The following is a 24,440-nucleotide window of genomic DNA, read 5'->3' on the forward strand; positions in this document are numbered from 1 at the left end:
AAGACACAAGTGCTAAAAACAAGTCTGTTAAAAAACAAAATGAAACAAAACAAAAAAACCCCACCCAATGAATAAAACTCCCCCTAAAAAAACAAGAAAAGCCACTCACCTCCCAAAAAACCAAAACGACATAGCAGGAAGAAAAAATACATTTCTGTAACAGCAGCTACAAGTGACAACTTGTCAGAACCACTGTTCAGATATCACTTAGCCTTTGTGCTCCTGTGGCTTTTATTTGCTATTTTACATATGCACAAACATACAGAGATATTAGTTTTCTATATGTACTCTTACTGGTAGATGAATATTAAAGGCTGACCACAGGAACATAGTTCAGGTTGTGGACAGTCCATGGTATGGACCAAATCCTTGAGCAGAACAAAGTAATTCTGTTCCATTGCTTAGATTAAAACAGAACCAGCCAGGGAAAAAACAAGGTCTACGGGCTACAGTGGCTCATGTGACCTGGCCCAAAAGCTAACCCACAGCCCCAAAACACTTTCACACAAAGACGAAACTGCTGGGCAAGTGCTGGATGGATGCATTACTGCAAGAATATATACAAGAAAGAAGGAAAATGAGTCTTAAATTATAAAAAATATAGGGTTTGATGACAGTAGAAGAACACATGTACCTTACAATTATGTTTACTGTCATGCTCTCAGTAAAAGTCCAGCACTTGTGGATGAGCTGTAATATGCATGGATGTGAAAAAGCCTAGATGAAGCCATGGCATGGGAAAAGAAATGACATTTATGAAGAAGGGGCATGAAGCTATCAATAGACTCACCCTACTTATCTCAATTGCAAATAAAAATGAGAAATTTCTCTTACATAGCCAACCCCATGGAGCTCCACTTCACCCAGTGGAGTAACCATTTCTTTCTAACTGCAACTAAATGATGAGAGGTGAGTACAGAAAAGTCCTGTGAAATTTTTGGGAGAAGTCCCTGGAAAACTTTCTCTAGGGTGGAAACCATGGATCTAATTTGATATCATCCCCACCTGTTATGTACACACTACGTCTGCATGAGGTGAGTGGAAACAACTAGAATAATATACTATTTATGCTATTTTGCATAAATAAGAAGATGGATAACAGAAAACCTAAGTGGAAAATGAGCCAGAGTGTGAGTGCTTAAAAAATTGGGAACTAAAGAGGATTTAAGTGGCATAGGGGACTTTCTGCTGGGTGAAAAGGAACAGTTGCCTGGCTAACAACAAGCAGATCCAGATGAACCAAATTTGAAGGGAATAATTCAGGTGTTTAAACATAGACAGGTAGTACTTTCAAGATTTGCTAAGGCATCCAAGCCACCTGCAGTGTTCTGGAAAGGATGATGCAGAAAATACATCCACCCATCTAGAGCAGCAGCTAAAGGCTGGGGTAACCTCAGCAGCATTTGGAATAGCACTATACCAGGAGTTTAGCTGCCTAAATATATATCCCTATATTTAGGGATATTTCTCCCTAAATTCAGGACTTCTTTTCTTCTCTGAACTTAAACATCAGAGATGATATCTCATAGCTGGTTGCCAACATTCACAGACTGACAGCTAGCTGAGAATAAAAGATCAGCTGGCAATTTGACTTACTGGAGAACTATGACAAAGTCCAGCTTAACCATGAACGTGAGGGTAGGTCATAGAGCATGCATATATTTCTGGCTGTTGGTAGGGGGCTTTCAAGAGTCTAGGAAGTTCTTCTAGAGCAGCAGTAGGCAATAGGAGTGGGAAAGAAGGCAGCTCTGTGGGGTGAGCAGGGAAAGGATGGGACAGAGGATGGCTGCACTCAGCCCATCACTGAGCACATGGCTTTGACTGATCCTTCAGCAGGGAAGTGCCCTTATCCAGACATTAGCATGAACTTTGCTTAGAGCCTTGTAAGCCAGCATGATGTATTTCCACATCTGAGATGAAGCTCCTCAGGGGAAAAGCTGGAATTTTATTACTATGTAAATGCAGTTGAGATTCTGCTCTCTAACTTCCCCATCCCCCCATCCTTCCCTTCTCTGCCTAAAAACTGCTTGGGTGTGCAACCACACTTTTCCATATTTCCTCTTGAAGTATCCCAGAAACATTATTTGACTTATGCAGATGGGTATACTCATTTAACTCTCTCCTTAATAGTTAAAAATTCATACCCCAAACTTGCCCAACACATATTTGGCTCCAGCTCCTGAAATTACCTTTTCCATTGGATTTTTTGAATGGTATGTAATTATGATGGTTTTATCTATCTATTTATTTTTAACAGGCTAATTCTTCACAACAAATCAAAACATAAATTCAGATTCAGAATGAAAAAAATTTCATCTGTTGGTTTCTGTCTCTGCATCCTTTATGCCTCTGAAAGCTTTTCGTCAGCAGAAATGCCTTAATACCCGATCTGGCATCCCATAGTCAACACCACAGTATGCTAAGCTCCACATTCTGGTAATTGCTGCTAAATGTTCATTTTTTTTCATTCACAACCACTTTGGGAGCCTTTTTATAGTAGAGGAGATGCAAATACCACATAAAGAGATCAAAAGGTGAGTCAGAAACTTATCTAAATCACAGTAGCCCCAGATGAAGTCTGCCCCATTGCTATAAATAGATTACCACAAGTAATGTAGGGAAAGGGTTGATTGTAAAAGGAACATTGCACCCTACAAAAATTTCAGTATATACCAAATCCACCAAAGATTTTTTTCAATAGTTAAAAACCTTGCCTACAGGTATGAGTACAAGGAAACCATTCTATGGTATTTAGGCAGGAACAAAAGAAAACACAGAGCACTTGAAAAGTTTTGCTGTTTCCTACCTTCTCCACTGCTGTGCAAATTTCACTATCTTTACATACATTATTTCAGCTTAACACATGCAATGCCAGCAGATTTAATCCTAAAGGCATTTGCAGCTTGAATTTCTTATATAAGGATCATAAATCTAGAATAGGAAGCCTGAAATCGTTAAAGTCACATATTTATAAAATCATATTCAATTAGGTTAAAAAAGTGCAATTTCTGTCATCATGTCATAAAAATATGTGTTTTTCTCTCAGATCTACTATAAAGAAAAGCTCCCTATATTGTTACAGATAGAGGCTGTTTTCAATCAGTTACAAGAAGCAATCCAATTACTGGATGGTTTAGTGCAGTAACTGACTCCAGACTAATTTAATTTCTTTAGGTCTCTAAAGATCAATTGATCTGATTTGTTTCCCTCCCCAAAGGCTGTTTAGGAAAAAGCAGGCTTAAATACTTGGAAATGAAATACAAAGCTCTGTGTGCTTTCACACTACTTAGGCCATTTGGAAAAGCTGGAACTCAGGATAAATGAGTGCTGTCTTGGCCCCAACATCATGGGTTGCTTTACTGGAGGCCATTAGGATCGCCATGCCACACTGTAGATTACACACGCATGTGATGAGTGCACGCCTGCTGAGGGAGCAGTGCAGGGAAAGTATTTTCACAGCTTCTAGAGAACTATTCAATTTTCAAGAGCTGTGCAAGTGTGTTTTGGCCTTCACAGTTTTTCCCCTGGAAAATAAGTATTTTTCTCTGGCAGTGATCTTATTGTTTCCAATTAGACTGAGCAAGAGTCATGCTATACTATTCAAGATTCACCTATTTGCAATTAAAGTTGCAATGGACATAAGATATTAAATACTTCCTGCTGCCATATCTCACTTTGCTATTTCCTTTGCTTTGATTCGGATTTATTTAGGCAATTTTGCTGGTGCTAAGATGAAATCTATAGAACCAGTAGGCACTTAAGAGAATTATAACCTTATGTGTGTGAATATTTTAATAGCAGAATCAAATAAACCCCTTGATATTTCTGCACCAGTTTTGTAACTTAGGCAATTCTCAAACAATCTCTTACCAGCCCACTTGCATGTTACACTTTTGTCATCTCATGACTTGATATGTTGTGAAGCATGTTTTGAATTTTTTAAAACTACTGTTAATAGTAATCAGGGCTAAGCTTTCCAATTTAAGTCAAAATCAGACCTGACCCAAACTTGGGCTCTCAAATTCAGAGTTTTAATGTAAGTTTAATACTTTTCACATTCTGTTTCTTGTATTTTTTGTCAGCTTCACATTTGTCTGCCTTATCTTTCATGGCAAGATTTGTACCTGAGCTTTGCTGCCTGTATCAGGCTCCATTCTTATACTTATAAATAAACAAAAGGGCACTGCAGCTTATGCTCAGCATTTCTGACTCCATGCCATGTGCTGTTATAATAAGATGTCCTCTGGAAAAATTCCCTTCATATCCAGCACCATGATAGTCAGTTCATCCAGCACAGAAGTAACTAAGTTTTTCTCCCAGCTTATCTGTTCAGACTCTTTCCGCCCTTGTAAAGCTGCATCATTAAATGTCTCCTGTATGTAAAAAAAGGAAACCTCTGACAGGTCCTTCCTTGACTATTTATTGCATACTAACCTGAGCTTTGGATGCTGTTTACCTCAATATTCTGTCAATACAACAGGCTATGCTATTTTGTTAAATTTACCCCTTTGTTTGTTTTAATTTTCAACGAAGGCTTTCACTTAAGAAACAATTTTCAACAACTTTGTAAGTGTGCACTGCAGCCTACAAGCTTTCTTCCCCCAAATTACTTTTCTTTTACCCATTTACAACAGATCACTTATGATCTAGTCACTAGTAAGATGCAAAGGATACCACAATTTCCCATCCACGGGCCTGCTTAGATAGATGTACAGCACTTTTTGAAGTGCTGTAAAGACTCTCTCTAGCTCTGTGGCTATGACTTCATTGAACAGTTTTCCCCCTGTATGCACCTGTGAAAAATGATTCACAGATACATCTGGATATCTCCACATAGAAGCCTGGAGGGTTTTGACCTCTCCAAACTTCCTTTCATGATTGTGTGCTCATAGGAAAAATTGGATGTGCTGAATCCGTCTCCATCGAGTTCTCTTCCAGCTTTTAAAGGACACAAGCAGCTTCATTTGCCAAGTTGACATGATACCATAAAAATGTGACATGCTGGAAAGCTACCAAGGGATTGAAGTTTATTTCCTAACTCAGCTGTGGGTTAATTCTTCTCTCTCTATGGCAGCAGTTGCTTGTAATGAGCTGTACACACACAAAACAGTTTCCAGATAAAGCTTTCCCCTGATGCAGCTTCTAATACAACTTTGGTGAAACAAAAATGGCATCTTTGTTGTCAGAGTGGGAGTTATGGGAGTCATCTGATGGCAGTAATTGCTAATTTGAGTCTGGGACTGCTGATACGAATTTTGGGAGCTGTCCTCTCTCTTTTCCACTATGTTGAGCAGTGGGGAGCTGTAAAGATGTTTTTCACAGGACCACAGCCCTTGTTTCCCATTGACCCAAGTCACAGCTCTCAACAGGATTAAATTGCATGATAAGAAAAAAGCTTTTCATTCTGAAGTGGTAAAACTGACTCTCTTCCACCATCAAGAAGCCCCCTGAGGAAGATGAATATATTGGCCCCACCTGGAACAGATGTCAAAACTCAAAACAGCTCTTTTTTCATAAAGTTTATGAGTATTTTTAAACGATGTGGAAGAGTCTTACTATATGCAGCAAGATAACATTAAAATGCACAGGTTCTCAGTAGTTGAAAGGATGCTTTTCCTACAAACCCTCTCTTCTCTTTATCTTATCTGCATGGAAAGTAAACAGAAAGTCCCCATTACCTCTCAATATCAGTGAGTCTGGAAGAGTCACGGAATCCTTTAGCAAAAGGGTTGCTGTCAATTTTCAGCTTGGTTATCTGGGAACACAGAAAAGAGCAACATTACACGAATAAGTGTTAGGGTACTGAAGCGTACAAAGTGTTGACCAATCCATCCCCTGTGACTTCACTGCTAGTTTTATCCCCGTGCCCAGTGTGTGTGCATGCCCTGTGTGTCTGCTGCTCCTGAGATATTGCAAAACTGAGGAGGCAAACCAGGGTGCACTTCACATATGGCAGTGGAAAGACCAAAGGGCATGGCAGGCTCAGCCCTCCAGTTGCCCGGACCAGGAGGGGCCCACCCATGACAGCATTACAGCTTCCAAAGGTTGTTTTATCCACAAATAGCACAAATCACCTTGCTAACAGCTGAGCCTGCTTGGTGGAGCTGCTCATCAACCAATACAAACTCAACCGACCTGAAGCCGTGGCTTCACATCATTATCACCTTTTTTTTTCCTGGGATGGAAATGTTCTCAGCAAGGCCTACCAGCCTCCACATAGGGGCAATTTAACTGGTTTTATATGAAAAGAAACTGAGGAAGGGAAGGAAAATGTAACACCACTGAAACTATCATAGCCTTGAAAAACCACAGATCATGAATAAAAACTTTCTTCCCTTATTCAAAGGTAGCCATAAACCTGCCCAGTCATTTAGTCATCCCTTCCATTTTGACAAAGCAATCCATTGACAAGGAATCCCTCCTGCCCCAAAACATCTGAACTCCCCTTTGTGGTGAAACTTTTCAGGCTTTCAATACTTTTTTGAGGACCAGGAAAAAGAAATGCACCATTGTTCTTGTGAAATTTTCTATCTTATCCAACAAATTTAGATTTGGTGAATAAAACCTGAGACAATGTTGTAATATTTGGATTTTCTAGCCATACTTCTTCCAAGAGCTAAAAATAAAATTGTAAGTGGGAATTAGAGCTTGACAAGAGAAAACACAGGACCCATCCTGCAGGACAATGAATGCCACCAACTCTGTCTTAAGCCAATGAAAATCAACAGCTCTCAACATTTCATATTAAGGAGCTTTGTCAGCCTGACTTCCCTCCAAAAAAAGCCTGTATTGAAGAGGCTATAAGCTCATTCTTAATAACTGGGACTCAAGACTCAGGAAGAAAAAAAGGGGATCTTTTCCAAATTCTGAAACAATGGAACACTCTCATCAAATAAATACATTCCAAAATGGGGTGGCTTCTCCCTCAAAAAAAAAAAAAAGGACAAATACATATTTATATAAAATATTTAAAAAATAAAGAGGACAACAGGACTCAACTTATAATTCTGAGAAAGAGGTTTTCTAGGGAAAATACAGAGAGGAAGGGACATGCTGGCAAAGGGAAATTCTGAGTTTTTAATTAACAGTCTGCCAGTGGTCAAATGCCATGGACGTGAGTGCTGGGGGAGGGTTTGAGGCTGTCTCATTGCTCAGGTACAACTGGTGGAAACAAACTTGAAGCCTTGTCACAAGGACCTTGAAAAACCTCAGAAAGTTAGTTATAGGCTAGTTCTACTTCCAAGACATCCATAAGCCCTCAGCTCATGGTGATGTTGCATGGTGGCAAGTTAGTGCCTCACACCCAGTGAAGATTCTTATGGCAGCATTTTGAAAACCACCTTGAAAAAAGACAAGCTCTAACTAGCTCCATTGACTGAGATCACTGACACGCCAAGCCAACTGCACTACAGAGCAATAAGGATGCCTATTCATCTCTTGAGCATATTTTCACCAATCAAACTTCCATCTTCCCAATATTAAAGTTTTGATATGACATCACAGGAGAAATTTTAGTATCCAGCAAAGCCAGATGAGGCTCACAATCATTTATGGCCATATTTCTCCTGAGAGACTGTCTCACAAACAATCAGAAAACATCTGCTAGAAAGCATTTTAAAATTAAATCTGACCTACAATTCAACTCTGTGGCAGTGGTTTGACTGTTTAAATAAATGCATGCCCTTTAAATCTTAAATTATGAGATAGTTTGTTGAAAGTGTAATGTATTTAGCTTTTATCTAATGACCTCCAGAAATGTAATCAATCCCTCCTTAAAACAGTTCTGAAAGAAATGGCAAAATGAAAAAAGGCTCCATTTTCATAGTCATAAATAAAATGACAACATCAGCCTCTAGGGGTTCCAGAGATGTTCCATTGAGAAATTTTCCAGGACTCAGTGTATGTGCTTTGAGAAGGTTAGTTTAGAAGCATCTCTAGTGTAATTATTGTAGGTAGACACAAATCCATCCTACAGAAATAAATTCTGGGTTTAGCTGTTTTTGTGCCTGTTATGATTTTGCTTTTGGTTTCTAAAGAAAATTACATGGAAAAATCTAACTGCCTGTCCAAACATTGTTTTCTTGAGATTGCCAGGTGCTGAGTGCAATTTCTACAGCATTCAGATACAAATCTTTGCCTAAATCAATACCTTAAAGCAGGATGTGGGCTCTGTCCTAAGGACTGACTTAATATTACTAATATTATCTTCAGAGCTTTCTTGGCATCCTATGCATTTGTTTCCTTTTATTCATAGCATTTCAAAATTGCTTTTGTTTTACACTGGGAAATGCCTACTTCTTTAAATAATACAGCAGGTACATTAACTCTGTGATGCTGCCTGCCCAAATATTTGGACATTGCCTATATTTTTCTTAATTCTTTGTTCTTTAGGGAACTGAGGAGCAAAATAGGTGAGTTTTTTTAGAGTACCATAGTCAATAAGCTCTTAAAGGACACTCACACTGAAGGCAACAACATATTTCCACTGACTTAAATATTAAAGTCCAATCCACCATCAAGTGGAGCCTCTGTTCTCTGATTGTTTATAGACTTCCTAAAATTACTCATTAGCAACCCATTGTTATGATCTCCTCCATTTTGTATATATTATTCACTGACATGCAAATTGAAATTCAAACATCTGGATGTAATCTGGGTAGCCTCTGAAAGGCTTATCTCTGAGTGATTTTCCCTATGCTTGAACCTTACAGCTTAATTAGTCAACTTTTTAAGCCCATGAAACCATCATGTGCAAACCAGAATCTCTCTCAACTCATAGCTTGTGGCATGAAAGATCACTGCAAATAAGAACAGTTCTTTAATGCGCTATAATTAGAAAATGATTAAATGTTAATATGTAAGACAAAAGAGAGCCTCTTACTTGCCATTTTTACTCTTCATGAATAATCCTTACTGCTCTTTGAAGTCTGTACTGCTACTATATATTCAGGAATTACTCATGAATGTGAATAAGATTCACATGGAAAGGTAGGTTAAGGCCAAAATTTTCCTAGTTTAGACTGAGCAGAAGGAAGTTTTGAGCAGGGTGGGATCTAGTTACATCTGTTGAAATTAGCAACACTACTCACCAGTTGATTCTGGTAAGCAGTAACAGCAGTAAAAACTGTCTCTGGAAAGATGAATGTTCGGAACTCTTCTGATTTCAGATTTAGCAAGGAAGCTGTGTGATCCTTCTTCTTAATGATGTGGACCCTTGGCTGATACTTGTGCATGGAGTTCAAAATGATCTGCAAGGAAGAATGACAGAGCACTGTCCTGAGAGGAAGGTTGAGAGGGCCATCAAAGGCTATAAAATCTTTGAGTTTTATGGGGGGGGGGGGGGGGGAAGGAGGGGGAGGGAAAGAGCTAATTAACACTGCAGGGGAAGTGCCTGAAATTTAACCAGACAGGGGTTAGTTTTCAGAGCAAACTCTCCAGTTCCTTTTAACAGTTCCAGGAAATGAAGGTGAAAAACAGGCATCCCAGGAGCTAGCCTCCTCTCACTCCTACACCACTGGTAAGCATGCATTTCTTGAGGTGTAAATACCTGTTCCTACAGATGAGGTGTTTTACATACAGAATTAGTCATGGCCAGAGTGTGCCCTGGTTGGCAAGTGTGAATATGTAACTCCTGAAAGCTAATGGGCAAGAATTCCCACTTGCAAAAATGCACAGGTGCAGAATGAAAACACTCACAAATCCCTCAGAAAAAAAATTATGGAAAAAAATTAGACTCATCCAAAAACCTACCAACAGCATAAACTGTCTGACCAAAAGTAAAACTCCACGTAGCTTTTCACTGAAGCAAACCTTTAAAACAAACTCCTTCAGAGGTGCTCACCACCGCAGAACACCAAAAATGCACACAAGGAGGGGGAAACCAGTATGGAACTCCCAAATGACCAGGTTTTGCTCTTCTATCCTCATTAATAATTGTTTGTGAGCTCCCAAAACAATTTTAAACCTAAGGTACCAACCAATTTCAACATTCACTGGAGTAAAACCAAGAGTCCCTTTTGCTTCAGTTACCACTGGCTGGAGGCCTGTTTGGTGGCCTCTAACCACAGTATTACAATATAAGAATTAAATACAGAGCTCAGCTCACACCAGCCCTTGTTTTGGATATAATCACAGTCACAAGACAAAATTAGCAATGGTGTGGGTGGTTCTATTTTGCAGGGGCCATAATGACATTACAGTCAGCTCTGTACATCTGGAATAGCTAATGTGCCTTCCTCAGGAAGTGTTAACTTCAGCTGAAACATAGCAGGAGCAGTGCAGTATTTAATGCTAAGTCAATGAGAAAGGTTGCACATTGCATTGGAGTGGAGATCTTAGAGACAGCTCTATCATGGCTACATTTACATCAGTGTTTTTCTTTGCTATTCTTTTGGGGCCAAATATTGCCAAGACTCGCACTAGAACTTTGTGGGGAGGCACACAACAACAAGAAAGACATTGCAATGACAGTGAACCATCATCCTGAAAGTGTTGTATGTTTGCTTTAACCAGCTCAGGTCCTTTTCCAAAGCACTTCACCATTTTATACAGGAACACACACAGTAGCCATGGACTTTGCCTTTAACACACTTAGTACTTTTCCCTCTCTTTGTAATATTTTGTCTTGCCAGACTGGTTACTTGGAGTGCTCTAAACAGATGGAAAAGACATTTTAAAGCAGGGTGTGTGGATGGTGATGAGCTTACTGAGGGGTTGGCCCACAGACCTTGGTTCTTTCCATTGCCTTTCATGACCATGATATCCACACCAAGGCATTCTGAGCAGCAGTCAGGAAGAAGGAGGAAAAGGTTCAGAGCAGCTCTCATACATGATCATTCCTTTCACTCCTCTCAGAATGCAAACTGTGTTAAAGGAACTACATTTCTCAAACAAGACCATGTAATCTCTTATGAAAGTTTTCCAAAAAAATAGAGTGCACATGGATAACATCCCTTGTCATGGTACTCTACATTCCTCATTCCCACTACAGGCAAGTCTGGTCATTCATATACAGAACAAGTACTGAATGTAGCCAGGAGGTCACAGAAGACCCATGACCAAAGTAAACATCACTGTTTCCTGAGTCTGTATGTGTAGTTCTCCACCTGCACTCCCACACAATCTGCTGATGACACACAAAGACACTCTTTAATATCTGTGCAACATCTTGTGTTAGGATCATATAAAAACAGTCCAGAGCAGTTAGATCCACAGGATGTTCCTCACAGAGTAGCCTCCAAGAGTGGCCTCCAAGCAGTCCCCTCCTGTATGGTGTGCCAGCTCAATGAAAATCCAGCTGGCATGTCCCAAGAGATACATCAGGTGACCATATACTCATGGCACCTCTCTTCCACACACTTGCTGGTGGCCACAGGCCCCCAGCCACCCCATCCACCATTGTGCTAACAGCCTGAGTCAAGATAGCTCCTTACAGGATCCTGATTGCTGTAAGGTCAGGCAGGTTTGTAGACATCTGGCTCCCACTGGCTATAGACCAGTCCCCAGAGGCAATCTGGATGCCAGCTGCAAAATTTCAAGGTGGTTTTGAATTTGGGAACTGTGCTGTGAATGCCACTTTTATATTAACCAAATAATAGCATTACCATATAAAGTTTTCTTTCTGAAAGCACAGAGGTTCCTAACTTCTGCCTGGTTGAATAAAAAAACCTGGGCATAACTCCTTGTGGCTATTCCACACCCCCTACTTTCACAGTTATTTATTATGCATGTTCACAGCTTTGAGTTTGCTTTTGCATAGATTCATGTATTTGAGTAAGTGCCAAAAAACAATTACAATAATGCATACATTCATGGCTCACCTCACCGTAAACAAGAAATGATGGCACTCCAATGAAGGGCAATGAAAAGTTCTAAAGAAAGCACTCTGTGTGAAAAATACCACTAAAAAACCACGGGGGGAAATGTCACATTCATAAATATTTCACAGTCAGAAAAATGCCAATTACTTGCTAGGCTGTAAAAATCTAGAGATAGGAGCCATTTCCTTCCTCTTGTAAGGATATCTGAAAGTGTTTCCATGGAGTGAGCTGTATGCCATGCACACAGAGATAAGACTTGTGCCTGAGGCTTCAGGAGAATATATGCATTACTCTGGGGTTACACATGCTGCTGAAGGTACATGATCAGAAATGCTTTCCAACTCCAAAGGTCTCAGAATAAGAGAAGAAAAACATATGCTAGAACAAACAAATGTCTCTCTTCTCCACAGATTCCTTTTCAGGAAGTGAACCACCCTACAAATAAACCACAATTGCCTTAACACCCAAAACTGCCTTCTAGATGGTGAAGAAAGCAAGCGACTAGAACAAACTGCAATCAGGTTGGATCCATTTTTCCTACCTGTAACTAGTATTTACAGGTGTCTTTTGGGTCATCCAAACTTCCTCAGGAATCAACATGCCTTATCAAACATAATTAAAAAGTGAGGACTGGCTCTTTCAAACTGAAGGGAGATCTTTCAGAAGGTGTTTCAAGTCTCTTCTTCTCTTCATGTACAGGAGTGCAGAAATGTCAGGGGGCATGAACAGTGAGCCCTCCTTAAAGGCTCCAGAGGACTGATTTCCTCCTTAATTCTACTGATCATCCAAATAATGGCATTAGTATAATTTTAATAAGGCAGCACATAAAACCTGACATCTGAATTTGGAACATAAACTCCCACAAAATATTAAAAAGAGAGTGCTCTTTGAAGGGGTAACACCTGTCACTCAAATCTCAACACAGGATCAAGCCTTCAAGGCTTATCCTTAACTGAACACACAAAACTTTCCAGTATCACTGGCTGTCCAGAACTTTTGTGTATAGAATGCAATTAACCTCTGCTTCTCTGGAAATTAATGGGAAGGCTGCATCTCAAACACTGTGGATCTTTTTCTCCTACCGCCTGTATTTGAGATGATTACATCTTCCTGCTCTGCCACATGTCTCTGTTCCCGACAGCTCCTCAGACCTACGTCTTCCCACTCCTCTGGACTTCTGGGAACTGCAGCTCTCCTAACTAGTTTGCAATATACTGCTGCAAGCCCTTTATTAGAGACACACATGGCCTCTGTTATGATGAAAAATGCTTCTTTTTAAGAGCTCACGTATACTGCTCTATCATCACTCAGTGATAGAGCCCACAAATCTTCAGCTTTGTCCTTCTACAGATTATGAAATAAAAGAGAGGAAAAAGGCAAAACCATTCTCCACTAGTCCTGAAGGGAACAATGGTGGGAACTGGGTTCAAGAACAATATACCCACAGCTGGATCTCTACAAAAGAACAACACAGAGGCATCTATCTGGGCTTTCTTTTATTTGTTTGGAGTTTTCAGCTATTTTTGATGCTGTTATTTCCAGGATGTATTTTTAAATGATCATGGCCGTGTTTCAATTCTCAGTTCTTGAAATGAGTGAAAATTCTCTTTTGGATGAGAAACATTTGCACAGAACACAGCTGAGGCAAATGGTCACTGTCGCCCACAGTCTGGTAACGAATACCACAATGGGGATTTCTGATACACTGTATTCTACAGTTATTCAGCTGAAGGAATAAGTTGCCCTTACACACGCTTTAGAATTCAAAATCATTCCTCTCTTCCCAACCTCATTTACTAACACTGCCTTTATGCTTATTCTTCTGAACTGAACTCCCTTGTTCTCAACCAAAAAATTCTTTCAAATCTGTCCCCTTGCTCCTTCTGCCTTCCCTGAGAGAATCACCAAGCCCAGAGGCAGCAATTTCAGCTTGCTCTTTACATTTTGGAAGCCCTACCTAGTCACTCCTGCACTTTACAGGCACTCTAAGGAGAGGACAGGGCAGATGATACCTATTCTTACCACCTACCTCTAGGCAGTCAGGTAACTAAAGGATTTGTCCCCACTGATGGAGCACAGCAGGATCCCTTGGCAAGCAGTTCTGAATCCTACTTACCATCTTCCAGCCTCAGGATTTGTGACAACAAACTGGCACCAATCAGCGCTGGGTCCTGTCTCCTTCAGAGGCCCAAGCCCACCCTGTGGCACCTTAACCTGCAGTTAGTTATTTCAAGGGCAATTGAGGCACACTTATATTTTATAATTTATAGACCATGCTTTGGTGTCAGGTCAGTATTTTCTTCTGACTCTGAGCCCATGCTGCGATGAGCCTGGAAGTGAAAGAGCTTTTACTGACAGACCCAACCCTAATGGGTGGCCTGAAGTGGCCTGTAGGGACCTTCCAAGCACACATATAAAAGCACATGGGTTTTCTGACCACGACATGTGGCAGAGCATACTGCCAAGTTACAGCAAAATGCAAAAAGAAGCACAACAAAATGCTCATCTCCCTTGTTATATCTCTTGTTCTGATGCTTAACTCCACCCTGAACTTGTCCCTGATGGATGTTTTGCCTCTAATGGAAGTAGGTGCATGATTTGAACCATTGATCCAGGGTATACCTTATGAAACATTACAGAAAATCTTGACTTTTAAAGTTATGTGTTCCTCAACAACAAAGGAACCCACAAGGACTCTTAAACACGTTAAACCAGCACATTCAAGCTTCACACAACATCTTCCACCACTGTGGTACGAAGGGCTGGCTAAAAGAGGTGTAATATAGAGGCCATGGCAGCCTTTCCCCATAACAGTCTCTCTTCCATTTCGCCCTGTGGCACAAGCACTCAAATTCCTTGGTAACTTCCCTTTCCCACCCCCAGAGCTACTCACATGGCCATGCTGATCCAACTCGTTGTTGGTGAGTTTGACTTTTTCAAAGGACACCATCTGCTTCAGCAGTTGCTCTCCTGTGAATGGGGAGTCAGGGTGCACATACAACCTAAAAAATACAGGAAAAATGCCTGCTCAAAATTAAAATCTCACCTCTGGGCTTGTGTGTGGGCATCACTTCTGAATGAAATTAAAGTGCACGTATCATTTTACTTTTGGGATATGCAGTGATTTCACAGGCATGGACTCCCTGAGATCTTGGGGTAGTACAAATCTGCTACTAGAACATGATACCATCTCCTCCCAATTAATGAATTCCTGAAATAAAGCTATTCATGAAGGACTGTAAAGCAGATGACATATTTAACTCACTGGAAAATAATTGAGAATCCCGTGTCTGAGTCCTAGACTGCTCCTTAACCACACCTATTATTTTATCCCGCTATCTAAAATGGAGACACAAATATTCCCTGTTGTGTCTTTTCCCAAATGAAAAATTGATCATGTCTTTCCCCACAGCTGTACTAACAAGCACTTAAAATAACAATGACTACAACTCCAAGAGAAAAAACATGGTGTCACTACAGAGATAATGGGGGAATGTAGATAAAAATGCATTTTTCTTTGCATGTAACATTAAGCCGTGATAATGATTTTAACCTGTACTCAATCACACATTCACTGTGGTGACATCTGTTTTTAAGAGGTTGAAGGCTGCAGTCCAGCACAGTGGTCTGACATGAAAAATTTGTTTCAGCTCTGTTATTAACAATCCTACACTTGGGAAATTAAGCAAAAGAAGGTGAAACACGAAGGCATGCAGACACAATAAAATATACATGAAGACTACCCTAATTACAAGTCTCATGCTATTTAAGAGCAATGATTTTATAGGAATAATGTATTGCTGAAAATTATTAACTCAACTGTTCTTTTGTGATGGCAAATTTAGAGCTAGACTAAATCTTCATTTAGCGCAAAACAGCCCTATTATGCTGCTGCCTGCATTGGTTATCACTCACTGAGGGCCTGATTTTCATTTTGGGTGGTGTCTTTGGCCACACAAATTACTTTCTTCCATTAGGTGGGTGGGGCAGCAGTGAGCTGACAGGTTAGATAAACATTTGTCCTTGCTGTTGAGCTACGATTTTAGAATGGAAAAACCACTAAACGGTGGGGTGAAACTCCAATAGAGCACGTTGATCCCTAATTAGGAAATGCCCATACTAAAGACACTGGGGTGAACAGCCCTGTTGCTCAAAGAGGAAGGAGATTTGATCCTGCATTCTGTTTTTACCAGCAGAATCCCCAAGAGACAGCAAAACTCAAGTTTTACCAGCACAGTTCACCTCAGATGTGCAGAATGTTTTCCTTACATTGATCCAAAGTGCAGCTTGGCTGTTCTACCTACGTCCATTGGAGGGATGCTGAGCCAAGATTCCTGTCACAATAAATATTCCTAGCATGCAGGCATCCTCACTGCTATCAACTCTGCTCATTGCACTGCCAAGCTCATAAAAATGGTGATGTATCTGAAATCCTAAGAGCTCGAATCATGTTATGTCAAAAGAATCTTAGCTCTCATGAAAACTAACCTTGCCTTCCTCTAAAAAACTGGAAAGTTCAATATTCAGAGCTCTGAATTAGGGAAGGCAAAAGAGAGTCCCAAACATGTCCGGCAACTTTTCAGCCAGCCTTTTGATGTATCTTTTGTTTTTTTCTTTTGGGAGCCTGACTCCTAATTTTGAGTGTCTGGATAGCTAATAATATTTACTGTGATCACAGAGTGTCAGACTCAGCAAGGTTTGGGACCAAGAAGCTAAAGTATTTCAAATATATGTGGGGAATGAGTGAAGACCTCCCTGTGCTGAAAAGCTGAGCACAGTTGTTTTATACCATCAATTGTTAATGTTTGGCAGTGCTTTAAGACTACCAAGTGCCTGTAAGCAGAGTGCTAAGAGGAAAGTCTCTGAAGGATGGGACACTTTTCAGTTACTGAAAAGCAGTAATAGACCTACACCCCAACAATCCCACTGCAACTTGGGGTTCCACCTGGTGAGCCACACCTATTTCCCACACTTCTCCCACAGCCCAAGCTTGTAAACCTCAATGAAGAGGGTTTAACACTTAACACAGTGATTTCTGAAACAGAAGTTGTTAACAAGACCACAAGTGCACACAAGAAAACAGGTCAGTGAGATAAATATGCAGAGCACACAAGGCTCTCCCAGAAGTTTGTCTTGCCTAAGGCCAGCCAGATGTGACGGGCTCCTTGCTTTGATTCACAAAGGATTTAGGAGCCATATTTGTGAATTTGCTCCACAGTATCTCTTTAATGATATACACAGTTTGGGTACTGCTTCTTTCTTGTGTATTTTGAAATGCAACACTGCACTCCCTCTATCTAGTTTAACAGATGGTCAGGTCCCACAACCCCGTGCACGCTACTTTTATTTACCATAATGTCTCAAATATTTTTCCAAATATAATATCTTTTAAAGGTTTCCTGCCTAGAGTTCTCCGTAAGTCTGTAAACACTAAGTTCATTATACAAATGATTGTGGACAAATACAGTATGAAAAAAATATAGTAACAAACTTTTGAGGGAAAGAAATGATGCAAAAAAAGGAAGAGCAAATAGAGGTACATTCTGAAACTAACTGAACTGATGTTTCACACAGTCTTAATGTGAAAGACAAATATAAAATATCACATAGGAACACTGTCCCCAGATACCACTTTAGAAGATTTACAAAAGACTTTCTGAAAAACGTTTTTATTTAAGTGTTTGTTGCAACATAAACGTGTTCATTGCCACACAAACTTGCCTTCAACACTGACAGCAGGAAGACAAGAATAAAACTGGTTTTAATAGAAAGCTCCCTGAAGGGCTCATCTTTCAAACAGAATCATAGAATACTTATTAATTTTGAAAAAAAAAAAAAAAAAAGAAAAAAACAAAACAAAAAAACTGCCATAGTGGTGAAAGTTGTTTTTGTAATGGAAAGAGTAAAACCATCAAACTGGTTCAATCTGGCAATGTCTTACACCCAGTCACAATGCAACTCCTGAATTATTCCCCTGATGTCACTGTGCCTGGGCAGATGCAGGCATTGATGTGTCTGGGGAATAAGTACCTTGCTACCAATGCCCAAATGCTAAACACACACATACACCTCTCACTGATGCTCCTCAAGCAGGGAGGGCTAAAAGACTGTGTTTGGAGGACAAGAAATCATAACTTTGTTAATGGTGAGAGGAGAACTACTTTTATTCTCTTCAAGCAAGACTGAGGCCTCCCACCTGAAAAGATGCATTAACATCCTAGAAGAAGCACTGATAATGCAAACACTGGCACATTGTATCTCTTGACATCTTTTTTCTCGCCAAAGAGATGTATAAGGAAGACAAAGCGCATAAATGTATATGTAAGTACTGTCCACACAAAGAAAAAGCTATTTCTGCCTGTACTCTGATCAATAGTCTGTTTAAGCATCCTGAAAATGAAGCAGGAATGGTGTACATTCACACATTGAGGCAAAGCATCCTGAAAATGGAGCAGCACAAATAGGCATTTGCACATAGAGACACTGATCTGCTGAGGATTCCCAAAAGTTACAACAGTAAATAAAAATAAATATTAAACTTCAAGAAGGTTTTATCCAATACTCAGTAAGGCAATTGCTTATTATTCCAGTCTCTAGTCTTATGTTTTAGTATTTCCTTGTTGAACAAGGCTATGCCAGAGAGAGTGTGATTTAGAAATCTATATAAAGGTATCCCAAAAAGGACGTGAACAGAAAAATAAAAACAGGGAAACCCTGCCTTAAAACTGTTTCTGTTCTTCTGTTATTTTTTCTTTTGATGCTGACTCCTATGGAGCAGCATCTGAATTTTTTCTTTGGTTTTTGATCACTGTCCATTACAATATGTCAAATGAAGCCCTCATATGTTAACCACACTGCAAGAAGTAGCTGTTGGCCATGAAAACAAAGAAGACATAACTCCTAGGTTGCTGCCTTTAATCACAGCTTCTCTGCTTGCACTTTTTATTTGTTTACTTCCCTGAACAGCCTTCCAGAGATCGCCAGTCACCAAGATTTCACTTCAACTATTTATATAAGGAAATCACACAGAATTTGATGCCTATACTCAGACACCAAAAAAATTTGTTTCCATTTCTTGTGTTTCACTTATAATTTCTGTCTCTGTAATAAGCAAGTTCTTAACCCTGGGCTAAGCCACCTGGAGCAGATCTGTGTCCCTGCACAGAACCCTCCACAAAAAAAGTTTCTTTGACGCCAGAGAGGCATCTGCATTACTTCCATATCTCCAGCTCTGACTCAGCAAAGCCTTTTGACATGCGCTGCAGTTTTACTGGACTTGGGGACTGAAGTAGGTACAGAAGTGCTGGGCTGAATACGATGAAGTGTAGGTTTCCTCTGAAGTGCCCTCCCACTGTACAGCCCAGCGCTGCAGCCTCAGGTGCTCAGTGCTTAAAGGAATCCATCATTAATTACATTAATGGAATGAGTTTAGGAATTAAATTTCTAAAGCATTTGTTTCTGTTGAGAAAAGGGGATTTATTTCAGAGAATTTATTCCACAGAGGGCTTTTTTTTCCCCAATGACTCAGAATATGTCATGATTTCTTAAAAAGAAAAGTAACTGTGCCAAGGAACTGATCAGTACTTTGCCTGCTGCCTAAGAGATTATTAAAATCAAGAATAAAATCATGGGTTATCAAATGCTGGATATGTTACAGAAATAATATCATTTCAAGCATAAACATCAATGAGCTATTTATTTCTACACTTTTGCTTGGCTGGTGGTGCCTGGATTGTTTGGATTGCTTTGCTGGGGGCAAATCCAAGAGAAAAAATAATTTTTTTAAAGTTTTCTTATCTGAATCACAACACTTCATTTAAAAAAATTGAAAAACAATATGTGTAAAATAACTCTTAACCAAATTCTGCATGTCTTGGAATATTCCACATAAATCAAACCTCAAACAGAGATTTGAGGCCAGATTCTGCAACACAAAAATTGTAATCAGAGTTTTGCAACCAACTTTATTAGATGTGGACTCAAAAACTCAGAGCACTATTTGCAAACAGAAGGAAAAGATTGATACAAGATATTTCTTGAAGGGAAAATAAAAAGTGAAGAGAAATAAAAGACCAGCAATAAAATTTACAAACCTTGCAGGGAGAAGAGGGTCAGCTTTTCCAGCCACTAACCAGGAAGACCTGTGGTAGGCATATCTATATCTTTTATTGTCCACAGGAACTATATCCATTAACACAATATACTTGGCCTCAGGATCCACTCCGGAGAAGGAAACCCTGATCGTAGGAAACATTCTCCTGAAAAAAGGCAAATCATAAAATAATTATTTGGGCAGAGAACACAAATAAGAGAGCATCTGAAAAGCTGCTAAAAGTAAGAATTATATTTAAATCCCCTGAGAAAACTTAAAGCGTCTGTTGATTTTGCTTCCACATGATAGGAGTTAAATCTTGTGCTTCTCTAATAAGGAGACAAAAAGCAGCTTGAAATCAAAACAATATTCGGGAAGCAAAAAGAAATGTAGGGTAAAAGTGAAAAAATTAAAAGAGAAATATTTTATTTGTTTGTTAGTTAAAAGTACACAATGATTGCAGAAAATAGTTGTAGCTAAGGTACATAGATAATTAGAAATTTGTATTTTCTTTTAATTATTATTTTAATTATTTTTAAATGTAAAATTATCCTGTAGACCAAAAATAAAATTAAATAACATTTGTTTAAAATGACTGAACTTCTAAGTAAAATTTTTAAACAAAGTTTAAAATTTTGAACTTTAAATAGCATGTTTTATACTTACCTAAAAAAAACCAAAAAAAACCAAAAAACATACCGATAGAGCTCATCAGTTGGGAAAATAAATCTTCAGGCAACTACATTAATAAAAAGTAACTTCGAGGACTAAAAAAGTCGAAAAGATATTTGGCTTCTCTGGACTGCGTTTGACTGACCCAAACCCCACAAGCTTTACTGAAGAAATGGCATCATTTGTGGTAAGAAGAAAGCCTGGAATTCTTTTCCGCATTTTTGCAACCGAGAGAAAATAACAAACCAAACCAAGCTCTGACAGAATCACTTCCCCACGACCCCACGTTTCCCACCGTCTGTACCAACCCAGCCCCTCAAAATCAGAGGGCGATTTTAGTCACAAACCCGATTGTTAGGGAAACAACACCTCTTCCCTGCCGCCAGGACGCCCCGGATGGATTTCAGCCGGCCCCGCCACAGCGCACCTCGCTGCCGGCCCCGGCCGCTTCTCCCTGCGTCCCAGCGGGGCTGAGCGCACCGCACCACTGGACTGGGCCCACCGAGGGGCTGTGGCAAATATGGGGCTTCACCCTCCTCTTCCTCCCCTTAAGTCAGCCGTGCTGTTCTCCCAATACAAAAAAAAACAACAAACAAACAAACAAAAAAAAAAACCTGCGGGGTTTTGGTAACTTTGTCCTTTTTTCTCCCCGTCCAAAGCCGCTTTTTGAAAGATGCCCAAAGGGAAACCCCGGAGCTGCCCAGCCTTACCTCCCGGATTTGGTGATGATCATCTCGGTACCCAGTTCATGAAACTTGTCCCAGAGCTCTTTGGTCTCCAGGCTGCAGGAGATTTTGGCCATCTCCTCGCTGGGGATGATGGGGGTGGTGGGGATGAGGGGCTCGGTGCACAGGGAAGAAGGGCTGCTGCTAAAATCCCCGTGAGGGTCCAGGCTGGATAAATCACTCAAAGGCTGAGCGCAGGAGGATTTCTCAACGAATTGTTCTGCAGGGTTTGAGGGAAAAGAGAGAGAGAGAGGATTCAGCCAGTGCAACGCGACCACCGAGACAAACTATAAAAAAATTTACATACACATACACACACATATATCTATATGAAAGGCATTTATCGTTCAACTGCCCCCGCTCTGTCCCAGCACACCCGCGGACCCACCTAGACCCGGCCGATTCTTTAGGTGTCCGCTCAGCATTTGAGGGCAGCGATAGTCATTTTCGGGGACGAGCTTCGGGAAGAGCTCGGGGCGGTGCCACTCCCCCGAGGCGACCAGAAGAGACGCCCGGGGGCTGCGGGAGCAGCACGGCCCCGGCCTCGCCGTCGCCCGACTGTGATCCGCTCCACGGGGCACGGCGGGGCAGAGCCAGCCCTGCGCGATGCTCCTCCGCTAACCGAGAGGTTCCACGGGAAGGTCACTAATTCTCATTAAAACGGGAGCGTTGGGCGCCGAGGGGCTGCTGAGGGCCAGGGTCACGCTGGGGGAGCACAAGAGGCTGCTCCTGGATTGCGCAGCTGGCAGAGAGCGCAACGCAGAAGGAATCCGAGCGCGGCCGCTCAGGCTCCGCGTTTCCTTCGCGAGGAAGCTAACCTCAATACTAATTAAACAGTGAGCACGGGCTCACCCTACCGGAAAGCTAGGTCTGCCTTTCTCCCAGCCGGTTTGCTGACACTGGACCCTCTTCTTTGGAGAAACAGGCTCCGGGGAAGCTGCGTGCGGCCGCGCAACCTACGCGGGTGCAGTAGCTGCTGCCGACACTGCTCCCGCCCGCGTTGCCGCCCACCACCGCAAGCCCCGGGAGGCTTCGGGGGCTTCAGCAGCTCCGTTGGGAGTTTCCGCCGGAGGCGAGGCCAGGAGGGAACTGGGCTGCGAAGGCTCTGACCGGCCCCGCGATGCGGTGACGGATCCACCGCCCGGCGCCGAAGAACCGGAGGAGCACGAAGGCGCCCTACCCTTCCATGGAAAGGTTTTGCGGAAAACTCTGGTTAATAAAAACGGAGTCACGGGCAGTCGTTTCCCTTCTATTTTTAGTTGAACGGCATGAGGGAAGGGGTTAAAATTTCTTGAAAAATTAAATAATCGTTTTCAGGGAAAAAAAAACAAGAACAAAACAAAAGCAAAACAAAAAACCAAGCCAAACAAACAAAAAAACCCCCAAAAACAACAAAAAACCCTGAAAACAAAGCCCACTAACACTAAGTTTAACACAGAGCCATGGAAATACTCCAAGGGAATACTCGGCCTACATTAGCGCCAAGACTTAAAACCGGCGCTATGTTTTAGTTATGGCGCTATGTTAAAGTTCACAATGAATCCCTAGACTATGTGAAATTTTTTGAGACAGTTGATTAGGTGCAGCAGACACTGAGGAGCTGCCTTTTCTAAATTCTTTTGAGTGTAATCCTGTTCATCGGCGCCCTGAAATCTTAACACATTACTTTGTAGTTTTCAGCGAACTTCTGGACACACGCAAGGATGACAAACCGCAGAAACTTGCGGGGGGGTTGGGGGGGGGGATAAGGAGGGGAATATGTTAATGCTTTTTAAAAGCTTTCAGGATTCTCAATCGAAACAACCGAATAGAAGTGAAATCTCTCATCCGAAAATCGCAAGCACTTACAAAAAACTCCTCCCGGTCTCTGTTGAGCAAAACAGCCTACATAAGCCTACATCGAGGAACTGTGGAGTAACGGATTTTTAGTTCGACGCACACCACCTTTTTTTTACTACGCTTTTTAAGCCTAGGCACGACAACAGGGAGTCTGTAATTTGACTTCAGAACCAGGGTGAATTTGCAATAAAAATTTAAGAAATTCATTTCACGTCAGCGAAGATAAACTGAACTACCTTCAAGTGTGGGATTAGTCTACAAATGGCGAAGTGGATGAATAAGAGGCATTACACTAAAATTGGAGGAATTTATGCTATAAACAGCCTCACCTAAAAACGACTGTGGGTGATGAAAGCACTCAGCCTTCAAGCTTAGGTGGTGCTGCTTTGCAGGGAAACCTTCGGGCAGGGGGGACGCACCGCTGCCCGGCTCGGCTGCCGGAGCGCTGAGAAGGGTGAGTCAGGGTGGACGGGGACAGACGGACGGGAGCTCAGCACCCCACAGACACCGGCGGACACCCCCGTCCCCACTCACCCAGAGGCTTGATGGTGCTCTCGGGGGACTCCTTATCCTTAGAGCCGCCGCTCGACATGAGGGCGGCGATGGAGAAGGCGTTGGCCCGGGAGGAGAGCTGTGGCTTGGGGGGCGGCGTGTACTCCATGGCCACTGTGCGGGGACACAGCTCGGTTCGGCGTGGCGCTGCCCGGACGGGGCGGGCGGGACGACTGGCCGGGAGTGGAGGAGCTGGGATACCGAGAGCAATCTGCTCCCGAAACCGCGCGTTCCTCCGCCTTAACGCTGGGCCACGGAGATCCTATCGGCCGGCGGCCAATCGGCGCCGGGACACGTCAAGGGCCCCTGCCCGGCCCGGCCCGGCCGCGGGGGAGGGGGCGGAGGCGGGCAGCAGCAGGAGGAGGAGGAGGAGGAGGAGAAGGAGAAGGAGAAGGAGAAGGAGAAGGAGAAGGAGAAGGAGAAGGAGAAGGAGAAGGAGAAGGAGAAGGAGAAGGAGAAGGAGAAGGAGAAGGAGAAGGAGAAGAGCTCTGCCTTTCCGCAGGGTGGGAAGGGGGAGGCCGGCTCTCGGGACAGCTCCCCGCAGCCGGTCCTCTTTTGGGCACCCCAGTCCCGCTCCCCGCTGGGGCCCCGGCTGCGGTTCGGGTAGCCCCCTCCGCTCCTCTGAGCCCCGGGGGCGGGAGGTGGGGGCAGGCCTCGCGGCCGGGGATGCTTCCGAGAAGGTCCCCTAGGCTATTTGATTTGCCGAGGCAAGAAACAGCGGAGAGGCGCTTGAAATGAAGA

At 42.0% G+C, this 24,440-nt stretch overlaps 1 protein-coding gene across 1 annotated transcript in view; it reads right to left on the reverse strand.

Annotated features, from left to right (window-relative positions):
• TBX20 (T-box transcription factor 20) overlaps window positions 1-23,808 on the reverse strand; it is a 33,850-nt gene extending 10,042 nt beyond the window's left edge. Inside the window, exons 1-6 of the mRNA XM_062497246.1 lie at window positions 23,682-23,808; window positions 21,294-21,528; window positions 19,913-20,077; window positions 14,713-14,821; window positions 9,090-9,248; window positions 5,679-5,755 (exon numbers count right to left, since the gene is read on the reverse strand). Of these exons, the coding sequence (XP_062353230.1) occupies window positions 5,679-5,755; window positions 9,090-9,248; window positions 14,713-14,821; window positions 19,913-20,077; window positions 21,294-21,528; window positions 23,682-23,808 (872 nt within the window). The remainder of the gene's footprint in view (window positions 1-5,678; window positions 5,756-9,089; window positions 9,249-14,712; window positions 14,822-19,912; window positions 20,078-21,293; window positions 21,529-23,681) is intronic.
• Window positions 23,809-24,440: the final 632 nt, after the last annotated feature.

This window comes from Cinclus cinclus, chromosome 1, assembly GCF_963662255.1.
Source record: "Cinclus cinclus chromosome 1, bCinCin1.1, whole genome shotgun sequence".
Lineage (NCBI taxonomy): Eukaryota > Metazoa > Chordata > Aves > Passeriformes > Cinclidae > Cinclus > Cinclus cinclus.